Here is a 16,945-nt window from a genome sequence, read left to right on the forward strand (position 1 = left end):
CTTTCTCTTGTGGCGGCTCTTGAGATTCCTCCGAGGTCCTCCTGCAGGAGACCTAGGAGGACCAAAGTTCCACTGCTGGCCTTTAAACCTCTGCCTGGGCTTCCACACCCTCTGGATGGGCCTCTGGGTAGAGGCCATAGCTTGATGAATTTAACCAGCTCCCTTTGCAGGGATTATATCTTGCCTGTGTCCAGTAAAACAGCTGCAGACAGATTCCCCTCGTCCCTATGTCCCCCTATATCTCTTTCTCCCATTCCCTCTCCTCTGTCCCCTTTCCCTTCCCTCTCTGGATCTAGATGGTCCCTTACTTTCCCCTTTTGTCTCCCTGGAAAGCATCACACCAGTCCCTGTGTCTCCCAAATTCCAGAGTATTCACATCCAGCTTGCCAGATGGTTTTTGGGAGGAGAGGAGAGGGAGAAAGAACAGCACTCTGAAAATCCTTTCCAAAGAAATTTTTCCTCACCAGTCACTCAGCTCCCCTCTCTATCAGGGAGGTAGGATGGCCTGAAACTGGTAGAACTGCTGTCACGCCATTGTCTGTTAGCATGTCCCCATGAGTGAGGCAGCCACTTCTTTTAGCACGTGGAAGTTACCTGATGGCTGTGGAATCAGGTGGATTTGGAATTTGCAAATGGAATTGTACTTGCCCTTCGGGGCTTTAGCTGATCCTGAGTCAGAGAGAGAGTCTCAATTGATATCCTGTGACGTCATCTTTCTTATGTGTCTTTATGGGGAGAGGATAAGTCTGCAAGGACAATATTTATGTGAAAGAAGAGCTCTGAGGACAAGTACGTTTGGGAAATGCTCTGACTTTCCCTTCATATAGGCCCTGAGAAGTCCTGCAGCAGGAAATCTGTCTTGGATCAGCCCACTGTGTTTAGTATTCAAAAGCAAAAAAAAATTAAAATAAAAATAAAAAATGAAAAACTTTGAAAAATAGACATAAAACATAGCCACTTGAGGACACTGGCAGCCAGAGCCGCTGTTTCCATTTGTCCCCTTGCTGTGTCACTTTCTTGAATTCATCCTGTGTATTGCCCAGAGGAAGCCGAGTCATGGGAAAGAGAGGACAGAGGAATAGCTGGCCTCGAGAAGGCTGAGGAGGACGAAGGTGCTACTTGCGCATCTCTGAAGCCTTCGGGCAAAGACATTGTCCTTTTGTCTGGACTGGTGCATGTGGACAGGGGTGGCAGAAGTCCCTGTGTCCAGGCAGAAGCATCAGAGCTAGAGCAAACTGACTCAGGAGGCAGCGATCACTCCTCACCAGAGGGGCAAAGACACTGAGTCAAGCAGGGGACCGAGGTGCCCAGCAATCTGTCCTGTCCCCGGCTTCTGCAAATCTGAGACAGGCGTGGGGCTGGGGTGGGGTTGTAGACGTGGAAGTGCCTGGGGTAAAGGAGCTACAGAAATGCGTGCTGGAGGGGAGCAGGCTGTCTGTTCTCTCCACGTGGACCAGGACCAGGGGCCCAGTGATGTGGTCTCCTGTGATGTCTGTGTTTGCAGGGGTTAGCAGCAACAGCAGCAGGAGAGGTTGAAGTGCCTGTCAGTACCACCCCAGAAGCGGAGCTCAGCAGTTCGCCCACTGGGAGATCAGCCCTGCCTGTGTCCACCCAGGATCCCGGGGAAGGGTTCACTTCTGTAAGTAACTCAAGTGCCTGCTGTGCGCCTCCTGCTATCAGGGAGGGGGTCAACCCAGTTGGAGCAGTCACTAGCCTTCCTCATCTCCCTGCAAAGTGCAGAGTAAAGCCCTGGGAGGCCAAGTCTGGGTGGCTCTGAGTAGGAGGTTGAGGTGTGGCTTCACCAATTGGGCAAGAGTTTGTGGAGGGCTGTGGCCTGCTGGCCCTGGAGTGGGGACAGATGGTAAATAGGATGGTCCTGGTTTCTGGAAACTCAGTAGTAAGAGGTTCAAGAGCAGAAGCTGTTGTTGCTTGGTGAGCACAGAATAGGGGCCCAGAGACCAGCTTTGGGGTGAAGGAGGTAAAAAGTGAGCCTGGGAGGCGGAGAGGAAGTAGCTGGGCAGATGGGAATGGGACAGGTGTTCCATGAAACAGGGTGGCAGAAGCAAGGCCTGCGGCCTCGTAAAACAAAACAAGTACAGTGTGACCATGGGCCTCTGTGAGGCCTCTGAGATCGTGGCAGGGCAGGTTTGAGACTCCGTCAAGGAGCCTGAGGGGATCCAGCAGAAGTAAGGTGCCATTGAAAGGTAGGAAACAAGGAAGAGATGTGGTCAGATTGGAAATCGGCCTTCCCAGGGGAGAAAGATTGGGGGCCTCCAGCCTCCACCGAATTCTCAACATGAACCTGAGTAAGGTTGAGGGAGCAGTTTTAGATGTGGGAGGAGTGGAGCCAGATGGCACTGTGCTAGGAAGAGCAGGAGACAGTGAGTGGTCAAGTGGTCAGTGAGTACAGATAGCTCCTTCAGCAAGAAGACCCTGGAGCCCACGGCCTGGGGTTTTACCCCGACCCAAGGACTTCAGTACCCGTGAAGTTCTTCACTTGGGACCGGTGGCAGAGGTTAGAAGAGACCACTGGAGAGCAAGTGTCACCCGAGGGTGACATGGCGCAGCTGTTTGCTAGGGTGATGGGGGCAGGAGTCTATATTCCCACACTGATGTCACACTGTGGGCACAGGTGCAAGGTGCCATCTTGGTTGAGTACTTGCTTGGAAGGTGCAGGAGCGACAGGATATAGGTGCACAAGGGGCCCTATCTGTGTGCTCCCTCCGGCAACAGCCCAGTGGTCCATGGTCAGGTCCACTGCCATGGTCCCTCAGCATGCCTTTCTGTTTAGGGACTGGATAATGAAGGTTTAGCAATGACAGCAACAGGGGAGACTGAGGTGCCCGTCAGCACTGCTGGGGAAACAGAGGCTGGCAGCATGCCCACAGGGGAGCCGGCCCTCTCCACATTCACCCAGGACTCTGGGGAAGACGCCACCCTGGTAAGGAGCATGAAGTGTTGGGATTGGGTACTGGCCTTCTCAGTGTGGGTCCCACACTCAGCAAGTCTCCTGTGGGGAGGGGGACAGTTCTCTGACTAAATGCTCTCTCAGGGGTGGAGCTCGCCAGGTTGGGTTGGTGTGTGGCACAGCCCCGGTAGGGCAGTGGGGAGGGGAGCCAGCATGGGGGAAAGGATCCAGCATGAGGGTGGTGGCCAGGTGGGAGTGGGAGAGGAGATGGAGTTGCAGCTGGCTATCAGAAGGGACAGCAGGGTGTCAGGGTGCAGGCAGACCAGGCCTAGTAGGGTAGAGGGCATGGCCAGTCCTGCTCACCCACGTCTGCCTGCAGTGCAGAGACTGCCCAGCTCCTGAAGCTGAACATAAGTCCTCCAGGCACTGGATGGGACTGTCCCGACAGCATCCCTATAATAGATTCTATAATAGTCCCTATAAAAGATTCTCAGATTCTTCACTCAGTAGATTCAAAGCTAACTCCTGATGTCCACTTCTGCATTCCCACCATAGAAGTGGACCATCCATCTCCCAGTGGGCTAGTGCTGAATTCTTTTCCCCCTTCCTTACATCCACATCTCATCAAATATGGAGTCTAAGTGATTTTTCCACCTAAACCCCTTATGACCACTTCTGTCCTCCAGTGCCATCCCCTGGACTAAATGGTGCCCCCAGTCCAGGGGATTTCTCAGACCCTCCCTGGCCTCTCTGGCCTCTGTCTCCAGTTCTCTCTGGGGTATCAGCCCTCTGCTTGGGAACTTCCCATCATCCTGACCCACAGACACGAGCAGCCTTGCAGGGTCTGGCTGGCCACTCGTGCTGACCACATCTCTGGCTGGTCTCTCCCCACCCTCTTGCTTTGGCCCTGCTTCCCGCCCCCATCTTCTTCCAGTCTCTTGAGCAGATCTGTCCCTCTTGCCTCACAGCCTTCTCACACCCCTGTATGCTGGGAAGCCTTGTCCTTTCCATTGTGCTCACCTCCAACACCACTTCCTCAGGAAGGGGCCGTCCTTGCCCTTGGAAGGGCCCATCATCCTGTGATCCGTAATGAACCTGCCCACTGGTTCATGCCTGGCTCCCTAGCAGGGCACAAGCTCAGCGAGGACAGGGCTTGCAGATGCCTCCTCTTGGGTGTGCTTCACTCCTGCTGCGTAATGGGCACCAAGTGGTTGCTGAGTGAATGCATGCAGGGTGGCCAGGCCCAGGTCCATAACCCGGCCTTGAGGCCATCCACACCATGCTCCCTGGTCTGTGTCAAGCTGCTCCAGCAGCATCCAGCTCTGGTCTGCGGTCCATGCAGGGAAACTGCAGTGGGAAGATGTGCACTGTCCAGTGACAGAGCTCTCCAGGCCACTTGGCAGTTGCATGGATCATTTCCTTGAATGAAGTGATCTCCTCCTTCTCCCCCTCCCCCACTCCTCCTTCTGATTCCCTTTCCCTCCTCCTCCCTGTTTATTCTTTAAAGACAAAGCACTTACCACAAGTTGGAAACCAGGGTCAGGTCTACCAAGTCCTAGCTTCATAGAAAGTGGGCTTGACCAGCAGGAGTGTCTGAGCCCAGCTGCCTGTAGAGGGGGTGGGCTCCTGTTATTGGAGCTAAGCCAGGTAAGCACCTGGCAGAGATGTGCTCGAGGGATTCCCAGGGTGAGTTGGGGATGCCCTGAGAGCCTCATTCTAACCCCAGGAGCCTGGAGCTGAGGTCCAGTTCCTGATAAGCAAGGGGAAGGGAAGGTCAGTTGTCTGATGGCCCCCGGGGTCTCCTCCCTGCAGCATATGTGCACCTGCTGCAGCAGGGGCCTGGCCATGGATGCCAGATCCTTCATGCTGGTTTCGTTCCAGGGTCCAAAGGATGGAGAACATTTAACCACAGCCGCAGCTGCTTCAGAAGTGCCCCTTGTCACTTTCGAGGAAGAAGAAGCCAGTGGGGTCCCCACAGATGGCCTGGCTACCCTTGCACCCACTGCGGCCCCTGGGCAAGTGGTCACTCCTGTAAGTGTCTTCTAGAAGTGTCCTCTGTGGCTTGGGAAAGAGAGAGGTCAGCATCCTAGGTTGGGGTAGTTAGTGGCCTCTGCAGAGGCACATTCAGCTTCATTATGAAGGGTCTGGGGAGATGCCACCTGGGTGGGGGTGGGGTGCAATGACAGGAGCATGACAGAGGGGTTAGACATTGTCCCAATCTGCTGCCTCCTGGCTTTGGCCCCAAAAGACTGTCTCAGAGACAAGTGGTCAGAGGTAGAAAGGGGACTTAGCCTCCTAGCCTAGCCCCAAGGGAGACAGATCCCTGAAGGGCCTGTGAACTGCTGCTTCTGAGAATGTGCCCCAGGGGTGGGGGGTGGTTAATGGAGGTTGTAGGTGAGAAAGTGCCTTGAAATGGAGCTAGCACCACAGAAATGGCTGTGACCACAATGCCCACAGCCATGTGGTCGGGGCAGCGTCACTCCACGGGTGGGTTTCCTTTCCAGGCACCTGGTGATGACCACTGGGCAGCAACCTCCACGGAGGAGCCCCCTGCCACGGCTGGAGGCGAGGGACCCAGCAGTGCTCCCCCTGACGGGCCACCACTCCCTGTCCCCACCGCAGCTCCTGAGAGACAAGTCACTCCTCCGGTAAGTGGCTGGGAGGTGTGACGATGTGGCTGGCAGCTCTGGCAGGGAAGAGCAGGGGCGGCCCCTGTCCTTTTCAGAGTCGGGTTCTCATTTCTCATCTCATTGTGTATTTGAGGGCCTTGAACCTGGGGGGGGGGGAAAGCAAGAAGTAAATATTGAGGGGACCTAGCCTCGATCCCAGCTGCCCTTTTTAATTGAAATGAGGCACTGTGGGAAGACACACACACTGACTGTGTGACTTGGGGACTGTGGAGGGGACAGAAGCATGCTCAGTGTGGGACCCTTGAGTCCCTTCCAGCACAAGTTTCTAGGATTCTGGACTGCTCCCGTGTGACCTGAAGCAAATCCTTCCATTTCTCTGAGACTGTTTCCCGTCTGTGAAGAGGGTAGCTGTGAGGGACACTCTGTACCCACACGTGAGGTTGTCCCCAGTCAAGGGCTGTAGCTTCATCTTTTAGAAATAGGAAGCCCACAGCTGGGCCTCATTTGGAGGGCATGGGGAGCAGGGAGTGAAATCACTGTTCAAAAGTGAATATATCTTTAGAGGACCCCCCTCCCTGGTTGGTGACCACCTTAGGCACCTCAGTTCCCTAAGTGACCCTTGACTCAACGTTCAGCCACAGCTGACCCAGAAGCCGAGGGGCTGTGGAAAGAAGGTCAAGAGAGGCCGCTGGGAGTCCAGAATCCCCCGTGGCCAAGGGTCTCTTCCAGTGGCCTGGTGCTCACTACCCTGCTTCCCGACCCTGTAGTCACAGTGACCCTCCTGTAGTCATGACTCAGCCTGGACACATGGCATCTCGGGGCCCTCAGTCCAGTCATTTGGAGACAGAGAAGAATGTGACCTTCTTTCCGTCCCTGAGGAATTCACAGTCAGGGGGCAGGAACTGAGCTGTCTGAAGGGGCGGATGGAGCACCCTGTGCCAGCATTCCCTGGTCCTATTTACCCCACAGTCTTGGTGTCAGGTGAGTGGTCTCCATTCTACACGAAGGAGGAGGCTCTTGGGAGGTAAAGACACCTGCCACTGTGGCGGCCTCGAGGAGAAGTGCTGGCGTTAGCCCCAGGCCTGCTGCCTGCACAGTCCCTGCTCCTGAGCTTCAGCCCCCTGTGTTCTCATTCATGAGACCCTCAGTGGGGAGCCAGGAGCGAGGTTCCATCCTGAGGGATGCCCCTGACTCCTAGAGGCCCAGGCCTCCTCGTCATCACTAATAAGGGAAGGAGGGGAGAAGGGACCCTAGGTTTAATCCAGCTGTGCCCCATGCACACCCAGGCAGCCTCTAGCACCACAGAGTTGGGGTCCAGGACCCCAGGGGATGAACTCAGGTGACCCAACCCTGGGAGCAAGTTGGGCTATGATGCTTTTTATTTTTGAAAAATCTAAAAAATTCACAAAGGGGCTTAGAATGGTCTAATTCACCCCCGCGTGGCCATCCTTCAGCTCGAGCAGTCACTGACCGTTGCCAATCTTGCCTCATCTGTTCTACCCACTACCATCATCTTTTTGCAGGGGAGGGGAGGGCTAGAGTATTTGTTTAAAATTCCAAACATCATATCATTTAACTTGTAAATAATTCGTGCACATTGCTAAGAGATTGATCTGGGCCTTTCTGTTTTGTATTGTCATACCCACAGTGTCGTCATCTATTAACCAGTCAACAGTGATCCCTTCATATTAACTAACACCCTGATTATTTTTTAAATGCCTTTTTCCCCCCCGCAAGGGCTAACCATCACATGGGGTTAACAAGTGTCCCAGGAGTCTTTTATTCTCTGATTGTCTCTTACATTCTTTTTGCTGCTGATTTCTTGAAGAAACTGGGTTGGTTGTCCTAAATCCTTGTGTTTTCTACTTTGGGAAAGTGGCCTGGAGAGGCCGGCCAAGCTGTTGGCAGTGTTGAGGATTTACTGCTTCTTGGAAGCCTTGTCCACGTCTGTTAATGACCATGAAACTGCATATTAACAACTGTAAACTAACCACCATGAAACCACAACCAGAAACTTCTGTCTCAGGAATCCATTCTAATGGAGATAGTCTGATGTGTGAAGAGGCTTTGTTCACAAGGGTGTTGATCTCAGTTTTGTTTGTGGTAGAGAAAATTGAGGCATGATTTAATTAGCCAACAACAGGAGATGGAATTAAACTATATTCAAATAATGGAACATTATACAGTTATTAGTTATTACTCTTATTAATATTTAATAATGGGGAAACATGTGAAGTGAAAGAAGCTGGTTATAAACTTGGTTATATTATGTGGCCTTAATGATTTAAAAATATTCACATGTAAACCCTGGAAGACTAGAAAACTTGGAATGGAACCACCATTTGACTCACTTATCCCACTCCTTGGCATATACCCAAAGGACTTAAAATCAGCATATTATAGTGATGCAGCCACATCAACATTTATAGCAGCTTAATTCACAATATCCAAGCTATGGAACCAACTTAGGTGCCCTTCAACAGATGAATGGATAAAGAAAATGTGGTATATATACATAACAGAAATTACATCAGCCATAAGGAAGAATGAAATTATGGTATTTGCTGGTAAATGGGTAAAACTAGAGATTACTATGTTAAGGGAAATAAGCCAATCCTAAAAAACCAAAGGCTATATGTTCTCTCTGATATGCAGATGCTAACTCATAATAGGTGGGAGTAGAAGAGGGAGGAGGGGAGGATCACCAAACAGGACAGGGCAGAGTCAGGGGAATGGAGGGGGGATGAGAATGGGAAAGCCAGTAGAATGAATCAGATACAACTTTCCTGTGTTCATATATGGATACACAACCAGTGTAACTCCTCATCATGTACAACCACAAGAATGGGAATTTGTACTCCATTTATGTATATATCCAAATACATTCTACTGTCATGTACAACTAAACAGAACAAAAAATATCTTTAAAAATTTAAAACAGTATTAACATTTTTTAAAAAGGAAATACTCTGGAAGGAAATACTCTCCCTAAATATTCAGTTTTTGCCTTGAAGGGGTAGAGTTGTGGGAGGTTGTTAGGTCCTTGATACGTTTTGGAATTTTCCACCATAGGGGCTTATGATTTTTACAATCAGTTTTTTGGGGAAGCTCTAAGAAGCAGGGAATGGAGCTGGGAGAGAGAGAGAGGAGAGAAAGGGAGAAACAAATGAACACACAGCAAGTCATCCCAGCGCACAGCCGATGAGGACAGATCACCACTCCAAGCCTGTGTTAGGGGCCTGTGGGAAATTGAAGTGGTTCTGAGCAGATAGTTAAAAAGCACAATAGGGGGGCTGGGCCTGGGGCTCAGTGGTAGAGCGCTTGCCTCCATGTGTGAAGCACTGGGTTCAATCCTTGGCACAACATAAAAATAAAGATTAAAAAAAAAGGCACAGTCAGGGTGGTCGGCAGGGCACCTCCTCAAGAACATTTTTAGGATGATTTTGACTCTTCGGAGTCACCAAAGCAGTGTAGCTTAGTGGGTGAGAGGCAGCATGCCAGCCCAGGTCTGCCACATGTGTACAGCCCGTTTCTTCACCTCTTCCTGTCTTTGCACCACACGGGGTCATAATCGAAGTACCTAACCTCTTGATTTGTCATGAGGGTTAATAGAGTGAATATGTGTAGAGGATTATTTTGCAGATGAGGCCCAGAGAAGATTAGAGCTTTGCTCAAGGTCACACATTTCCCAGCGGTCAAGTAGAGGTCAAATCAAGGCCTCAGTCTCCGGACTCTCTGCCTTGATGTTTTTGCACTGTCCACAGTCACCATCTGGAGACATGAGCCACAGTGGTTGAAATCAAGTCATCCTGTTTCTAAGGACTGATTAGATATTAGAATCTTTTCTAGAACATAGGGAGAACATTGCCTTTAAAATGAACTAATATATCTGAAAATCTGTATTGTGGAACACTAGCAAAACATGGGACTGACTGTCACCTCTGGGTGACTCCAAATATCTTCCTAGAAGTCACTTGTCAATAGGAACTTAGAGCTGTGATCTGCCCGTGGCCTCTCCATGGGCTTGCCAACGCTAGCCCAGCACTGGCCTCTGGGCCGAGGAGTATCAACAGCTCAGAAGCTTTATGTCCCAAAGATATTATGACCATGCTTTTTGGGTTTTTTGTCTGTTTCTGTCTTTTCTTTGTTTTTTTGGTGGTTTCGTCAGGGCCTCACACATGCTAGGCAAGTGCTCTACCCCTAGCTATATCCCCAGCCCCTAGTATGACCAAGTTTTAACCGAATTTTCTTGTTTCAGGCTGAACGGATACATGTGGGAGTGAAAGGACAGGCCGGGCCCAAAGGAGAGCAGGTTTGTGCTGGGCAGCTCTGGAACACTCACAGGCTCTGATCAAGGGTGTGGGGATCATGAAAATGGCAGGGGACAGTTCTGGCCAGTTTCTTCTTACCAGCTGGTGACTTTGTCTGAGTCCTCAACCTCCATGGGCCTCCATTTCCCCATCTATTCTGGAAGGATCCTTCCCATTCAGGTGTTCTATGTCTAGCTCTGCCCCTGGTTTTCCTCCTGGGAGAGTGTTGGGCAAATCAGAGCCCCGAGGATCATGGTCCTGGGCTTATCTCAGGGGCTGCAGGATCTCAGTGTAGTTCTTTATCAGTTCTTCAACTATAAAAGGGGCCGTGGTGCTTACCCTAGCCCAGATAAAGTGGCTGATGTTTATGGAAATGCTATCTTATGTGGGTCACCACAGAAAGATAACAGGTTCCTCCTACTGAGATGGCTGCCTGTGGGAAAGTCTTTCCAAGGGGCTACAGCACAGTGGCCCTGGCCTGTGATCCCAAGGAGGCCTGCTCAGGGAGCCTGCCTGGCCGTGGGCGGTAATCCAGCTGCCTCTGGGGGCCCTTCCCGTCTCCACGTGGCCCTGGCCTTCTGCCCCTGCTCAGCTCCCTTGGGCTGCATGGAGATGGTCCCCAGGCAGATGGTGCCGTAGCCCTGAACCCTAGATCCTCACATTGAGGTGGGGGAAGGGAGGCTCTGTAGATTCAGAGGACAGCAGAGCTCTGGTGGCTCTGAGGGGTGTGTCACGGCACTGATATTTGGGGTTTTCCCTGTCAGTGTTCCCACCCCTCCTCTTCTGGTCTCGGCCATTCTGGTGCCTTATTTGGCAGGGCAGCCACTTCTCCGGGTGCTTTTTGGCAGCCCATGTGTCCTGGGATGCAACTCTCTCCTTTTCCTTTCTCCTCCTTTCCAAATGGTTGCTTCTGTCATTCTAAAGGTATTTCCTGAGCACCAGCCCTGTGGGGGAGCTGGGACCTGGGGATAATTCCGGCACTGTGCCTATCCCCTAGGAGGCCAGGGGCCCAGGGAAGCAGCCTGTGAACAATAAAGACCCCTGATGGTGGCAGGAGCTGCTGGGAGCAGCAGGTGGGCAGGACAGGCGTCTGGAGATTGGGGAGGCTGGGGTGGCTGGATGCTGGGGCTCTGGTGGTGCCCAGACCAGGACTGGGACATCCTGGGTGACCAGGGCACGTACACAGGCATGTCCACATCACTCAGCTCTTCCCCCAGCACCTTTCCTCCCACCACAGTGGCACAGGAACACAGGGCTCCTGACCTCTGAGGGTCAGGGTGTCCTCATGGGAAGATCGATGCCTATCTTCACTTCTGTGTAATCAGAACTTGACACCGAGCACAGTTTCTATCAAAAGGAAGGGGTCGGTTGGAGGGGCACCTCGCTGACCATTTGTTCTCTTTTGGATGGTGCCAGGGAGGGGCTTCGTGGACTTCCTGGACCCTCTGGGGCTGCTGAGCCCACCGTGAGATTCCCCATCTAGCTTGTCACACCCGGTGCGCAGGGACTGCCACAGGCTGGAGAGTCTCCTTGACAGCCCCTAGAGTTCCTTCCAGTCGGGCCTCAGGGCTCTCTGCCTCTGGCAGAAGCCTGCAGTGTGCTCAGCATCAGAATTCATTTATGTCCCATGCCCTGAATGGTCAGAGGTCCCTCAACTCAGCACATCCCAAACTGGGCTCCTCCCACCTGCCCCAGTCCTGTTCTCCCCCTGGGTTCCCCATCTCGAGAATGGTGCCCTGTTTATCTGGTCACCAAAAGAGAAACCAGGAAACATCCTCAAGGGGTCCTCTTCCTCCTCCTCCCTACCCAGGCTGTCCCCAAGTCCCCTGAGCAGCTATGCACTACTTCTTCCTCCCCAGGTTGAGGCCCACAGCTCCCAACAGGTCTCCCACCTCCATCACCAGTTCCTCCCCCCCACCCCCCACCATGGCTTTCCTGCACCCAGCTCCAACCCCAAACTGGCTCCTCCTTGGAGCCTCCCAGACTTGGTACACACCCATTTAATGACTACAGCTGCAGAATCTGGGGAAGCTCTCAGAGGTGCGGCGTCCATGGAGACCGTTGAATCCAAGCTGTGGGGATTTCTTCTCTCTTCAGGTGAGAGTGGAGGCTGAGGGCTCCGGCCCAGGCTGGGGCCTGGATGGCGGTTCTGGCTCCGGGGACCTCGTGGGCAGTGAGGAGCTGTTAAGAGTAAGTGTGAAGGGACACCGTCTGGTGCCTGGGACCAGGAGGGAGGAGCGCAGGGACGGGCAGTAGGGACCTGGCTGGCCAAGCTGAGGGCTGTTGGCAGAGTCCATGGGGCTCCTTACTCTTTTCCTCTCCTACGTGTTTGACATTTTCCACTTGGATCGGGTTCATATGGTTTGAAGTAAGTCTGGACCTGAGTTCATATTCAGAACCTGCTCTTCCCCCCTCCCCTCCTTTCCCTGGCTGCCCTCTGCAGCAGGCTGCTCCCAGCAAGTTTGCACACTGACCTTCACCTCCACCGTTGGCTTTTGATCCCCCTGCCCCCATCTCACTCTTAGTTCAAGAAACAGGTCCCCTGGCCTCCTCCCTGTCTGGATGGCATTTCACACCTTGACTTCCAGACCTTTCTTGAAGTCTTCCCTGCCCTTTGGCACCCCCACCCCTGCCTTTAGCTCTCCAGACAGCCCTTTCTCCCTCCTTGGCGCCTGTGCTCCCTGGCCCCTGCCCAAGGCTGGGCTCCACCAGTCTCTCTTAAACGGCCCCCAGGGGAGCGCCTCCCTTCTCCAGCTGCAGCTGTTGCCTCCTCCCCAGCCCCAACCTCATCCCCAGTCTTTCTCCTGAGTCCTGCGCATGGACCCCCAGTTAGAAGCTGCACTCAGCTGGCCCTCTGCCCACTCCTCAGGACCACGTGACCAGGGCTGGAAGAGCTCTGGACTTAGGGAATGAGTCGAGTAGGAGCCGAACGGATCTTCCAGGGGCCTGCCAGGTGGTGGGACCAGCCAACCTGCAAGAGGCTAAGAGGTCCACTTCAGGAGTTTCAAGTAGCAGGCAGTGTAGACCTCCTGGTTAATAAGAACACTCAATTAACCAGAGCTCCTCCGGGCGTTCCAGCTAATTAGATCTCTACTGTATGAAGCACTTAGGAGAAAACGAGATTCAGTGAGCTTGGAAAGCCCTGGATTCAAATCCCGATTCTTCTACAGATTAGCTGTGTGTGTGAGTCTCCTGGACTCACTGATCTGGCTGTCCCCATCTGCTGTGGGGACACCAAGCCCTCCATGTAGGGTCATTCTTAGGAATGAAGGGAATGTGTGAACATATATGCTCAGTACATATTCACCCTCCCTTCACCATTTCTAACAAAATTTCTTGTTTTCTAGGGTCCTCCAGGTCCCCCAGGTCCACCGGGCTTGCCGGGGATTCCAGGAAAACCAGGAACTGATGTTTTTAATGGACCCCCTGGCTCCCCTGGAAAGGATGGAGCTGCTGGTGAACCCGGGCCCCCCGTGAGTGTCTGAAGTTCTGTCCCTGTTTCTGTGGCCCCGGGGCTTCCCTTCACCAGGGAAGGGTCGACAGATTGCAGACGTCACATTGTCTGTGACTGGGGAGAGAGCAGCCAGCTAAGGTTTGCAAGCAAAATCCTCCATATCCAAGCCATCGCCGAGACTCCGGGGAAGTAGCCCCAGGAATATCATCTTATGGACCATTTTCCTGCCCTGTCATGGCCAGTGTAGGAGGACAGACAGCTGTGAGATCTTAAAACCACAGGACCCCAGAGCTGGGCCTGGGTGGGTGCCCTGGAGAACGTCCAGGTCCAGTCCTGCTCCTGCCACCCCTGCAGAGGAAGAAGAAATCTGAGAGTGACCCAGAGAGGGAAGGATGCTGGTCCAGGTGGCACAGCCAGCAGCAGCCCAGCTGGGACCAGGACTGGCACTCTTGCCTTGACCCTGGCATAAGGGCCTGGACCCGCTGGCCTCACCCACCTCCCCACCCTGCCCTCCTTTCCAGGAAGGTGACTGATTGTCATTGATGTTCTGCAGGGTCCTGAGGGACAGCCTGGACCTGATGGAGCCTCTGGTGTTCCTGGGATGAAAGGGGAGAAGGTAAGGGGAAGAGAGGGGTACATTCTAACACCAGGAGCCACCAGAGCCACACTCTCCCACCCCGAATTCCAACCTTGCTTCTTCTGTGACTGATTCTCTGTAATTGCCTGCTGGTCACTTCTGCTGGATGTCCTCATCTTGGGACTCACTGTGCCCAACTCAGCATCTCCCTTGCCCCAGCTTTAGTGGATGATGTCACCATCTACCCAGGGACCTGGACTCAGACAGTCTTCTCCAGCCCCTCTTTTCCCTCCCTTCCATGCCACCAAAGGCCAGTTGCCAAGACCAACCTTTCTCTGCACCCTGATCAGACATTCTTCTCTTCTCACCCATGCTGGGCCATTGAGCTCCACATGGGTGCCCCATTCTCTGCAGCCACAGTCCATCCTCCACCCAGTGCCCTATCCACCTCCCCCTAGTGGGCCCTCATCAGTGACTTCCCCATTAACTGAGAAAAATCAGTGGCTCTCTTCTGCAGGGCAAAGTCCTGACACCCTTCCCCATCTACACCAGCTGCCCCTCTAGGTCATCACCTGCTACCCCCTCACATGGCTTCTGGCAGGAAGTAGTATATATTTACCTTCCCCTCACTGTTTCTAGGAAAGTCCTTTCTCATCCTCCAAGGTCCAGTTCAGATACAATAGTCTGCCATTATCCCAAGGAGATACGTTCTGAGACCCCCGTAGATTCCTGAAACTATGGTAGTACTAAACCCTGTACTTACTGTGGTTTTCTGGCACAGTAAGAAATTAACAACAATAAATAATATTAGAAAAACCACATATTATAATAAAATTGCTAGTATCTCTACTCTTAACACTTTGCCTTTATTAAGTAAAACAAGGGTTACTTGAACACAAGCACTAGATACCGTGGCAGTGGATCTGATAACCAAGATGGCGACTAAGCAACTAACAGTGGGTCTCATATTCGGTGTGGATGTGCTGGACAAGGGGGTGATTCATGTCCTGGGCAGGGTGGAGCTGGACAGTGCAGGATTTTATCATGCTGCTCAGAACAGGTTGCAATTTCAAACTTGTGAATTGTTCATTTCTGGAATTTTCCAATTACTATCTTCAGACTGTGGTTGACTGGATAACTGAAACTGCAGGTAGTGAAACTGGACAAGGGAGCGGCACCGAATATCCTTTGGGAAGCTCTCCCGGCCTGTTTATGAGCAGACACATCCCTCCTTCCTCACAATATTTATGCTGCAGGGACCCTTCTTGACCAATGACAATAAAGATGTCAGCTTCCTTGTTGGGCCCCCATGTCCACCCTGCCAGGGAGCCCATAGCACTATCCCTGTACCCTTCAAAATTAGCACAGACCCCTCTGAGCACTTGAAGAATGAATGAAACTTCCTTCAGACACCATTTTAATCTGCCATTCTGGGTCTTGAGCCTCCCTTCCATCCCTCCTTCTCTGTCCATACGCCTGTCCTGTCTGCTGTCTGGAAGCCACATGCTGGTGTGGGGTGTGGGGAATGGATTCCTGCCAGGCAGACTTCCCAGCCTGCTTGATGAGATAAGCCATGTCCAGCAAAGAGAGGCAATAAAGATAAGGAAGCTTATACAAGGGATGGCCAGTGGGGTTTTTTAGGGTTGAGAAGAGAGAGGGTCCCTTCCTCCTGGGGTGGAGGCAGGGGCCTCTGTGCACCCCCTCCCTCATGAACGTGGAAATGTCAACGGCCTAGACACCAGCATCAGTGAACTAAATTTTCCATTTCCATCAGCTCTCAAGTAAGTTTATTTTAATTGAAGTGCTAACCCGATTTTCATGGAAAGCACATTTCTCAGAAAAAGAAGCAACTGTTGAGCTTTAGCAAACTATTTTACACGCACCAACTGTTTCATAAGAAATGAAATTTTGCAGGAGACACCACCAACCCACACTTATCTTGCCTGGTCTTTCCCCAGCAGCCTCCCCGACCCCCACTCTGTCTGGAACTTAGCCATGCCCAGCCCACATCTGCACAGAGACACAAAGGGCAGCTTTGCAATGGGGAGGCTCAGCAGCGCCCTGGAGGAGGGGCAGGGGCAGGCTTGCCCAGGATGATTGACAGTTGGATAACTGTTGGAAATCAATCCCATATTTGTTTGTTGATTTGTTCCTGAAATTTGTTCTACGTCCTGATTTTTTGCACTATGTGTTTATGATGCTTTCTGAAGGAACACAGACTGAATGTAAAAGAGCAAAAATGGGCTGAAGGAAATGAGCCATCTCAGGGATGTTAAGGAACGTACCAAACAATGACACATTCGATCCTTGGCTCCTCACCAGAGTGTCTGCTCTTCAGCTTGCACACCTCACTCCCTGCCCCAGCACCTGTCACACAGTTGGATGGATCCACTTGTAGGAAAGACTCTCCTCAGCCACCGTGTCATTAGCAGGCCACAGAGACTAGTCTAGGTAGTCACCCAAAGTGGGGTTCCCCCGCAAAGAATAAGGTTCAGTTTATTTAGCTGGGAATTTAAAAAATATACAGTCATTGTTATCAGATATGGATGTTGTCATCGAAGCCTGGATGGTTGTTAAGAATGTATTAAATAGTGCTCAATTCAGCAGCACATATATCAAAAATTAGTGCCATTCAGAGATTAACATGGCCCTGCACTAGGGTGACATGCAGATTTGGCAAGTGCTTCATATTTTTAATTTAAGATACTCAGGATATGTGAAGAACACAGCAATCCTTATCATTTTATGTTACTTTTTTAAAAAAATAATATTTAAAATGAAAAAAATAGATATTCAGGGCCAACTCATGTATATTATAAATATTTTCTAAATTCTCCTACCAGGTATTTTTCATTAATATTAATGTATTTGAATCTATCTTTAAATATTCCAATAAGGAAAATGTCACAGAAGTTTATATTACACACATACACGCAAAGAATGTATCAAATGTTCTATGATAGAATGGAATGTCATGGAATAATTCAATGATACAGTATTTCTTAACATATTTTCCCCCAATTAAGATGAGGAGCTAACTCTAAGATCTGTAGCTCGAGAAGGGGT

The 16,945-nt window shown here is 51.6% G+C and overlaps 1 protein-coding gene and 1 non-coding gene across 2 annotated transcripts in view; both read left to right on the forward strand.

Annotated features, from left to right (window-relative positions):
• Positions 1-16,945, forward strand: part of Col15a1 (collagen type XV alpha 1 chain) — a 110,232-nt gene that overhangs the window by 51,922 nt on the left and 41,365 nt on the right. Inside the window, exons 8-15 of the mRNA XM_078047873.1 lie at positions 1,505-1,639; positions 2,792-2,941; positions 4,790-4,939; positions 5,413-5,556; positions 9,797-9,850; positions 11,946-12,038; positions 13,196-13,321; positions 13,856-13,918. Coding sequence (XP_077903999.1) covers positions 1,505-1,639; positions 2,792-2,941; positions 4,790-4,939; positions 5,413-5,556; positions 9,797-9,850; positions 11,946-12,038; positions 13,196-13,321; positions 13,856-13,918 — 915 coding nt within the window. The remainder of the gene's footprint in view (positions 1-1,504; positions 1,640-2,791; positions 2,942-4,789; positions 4,940-5,412; positions 5,557-9,796; positions 9,851-11,945; positions 12,039-13,195; positions 13,322-13,855; positions 13,919-16,945) is intronic.
• LOC120890121 (U6 spliceosomal RNA) lies at positions 16,471-16,574 on the forward strand. Its single transcript, XR_005734371.1, has one exon. It is a non-coding gene; the product is annotated as a U6 spliceosomal RNA (small nuclear RNA).

This window comes from Ictidomys tridecemlineatus, chromosome 4 (genome assembly GCF_052094955.1).
Source record: "Ictidomys tridecemlineatus isolate mIctTri1 chromosome 4, mIctTri1.hap1, whole genome shotgun sequence".
NCBI classification, from domain to species: Eukaryota; Metazoa; Chordata; class Mammalia; order Rodentia; family Sciuridae; genus Ictidomys; species Ictidomys tridecemlineatus.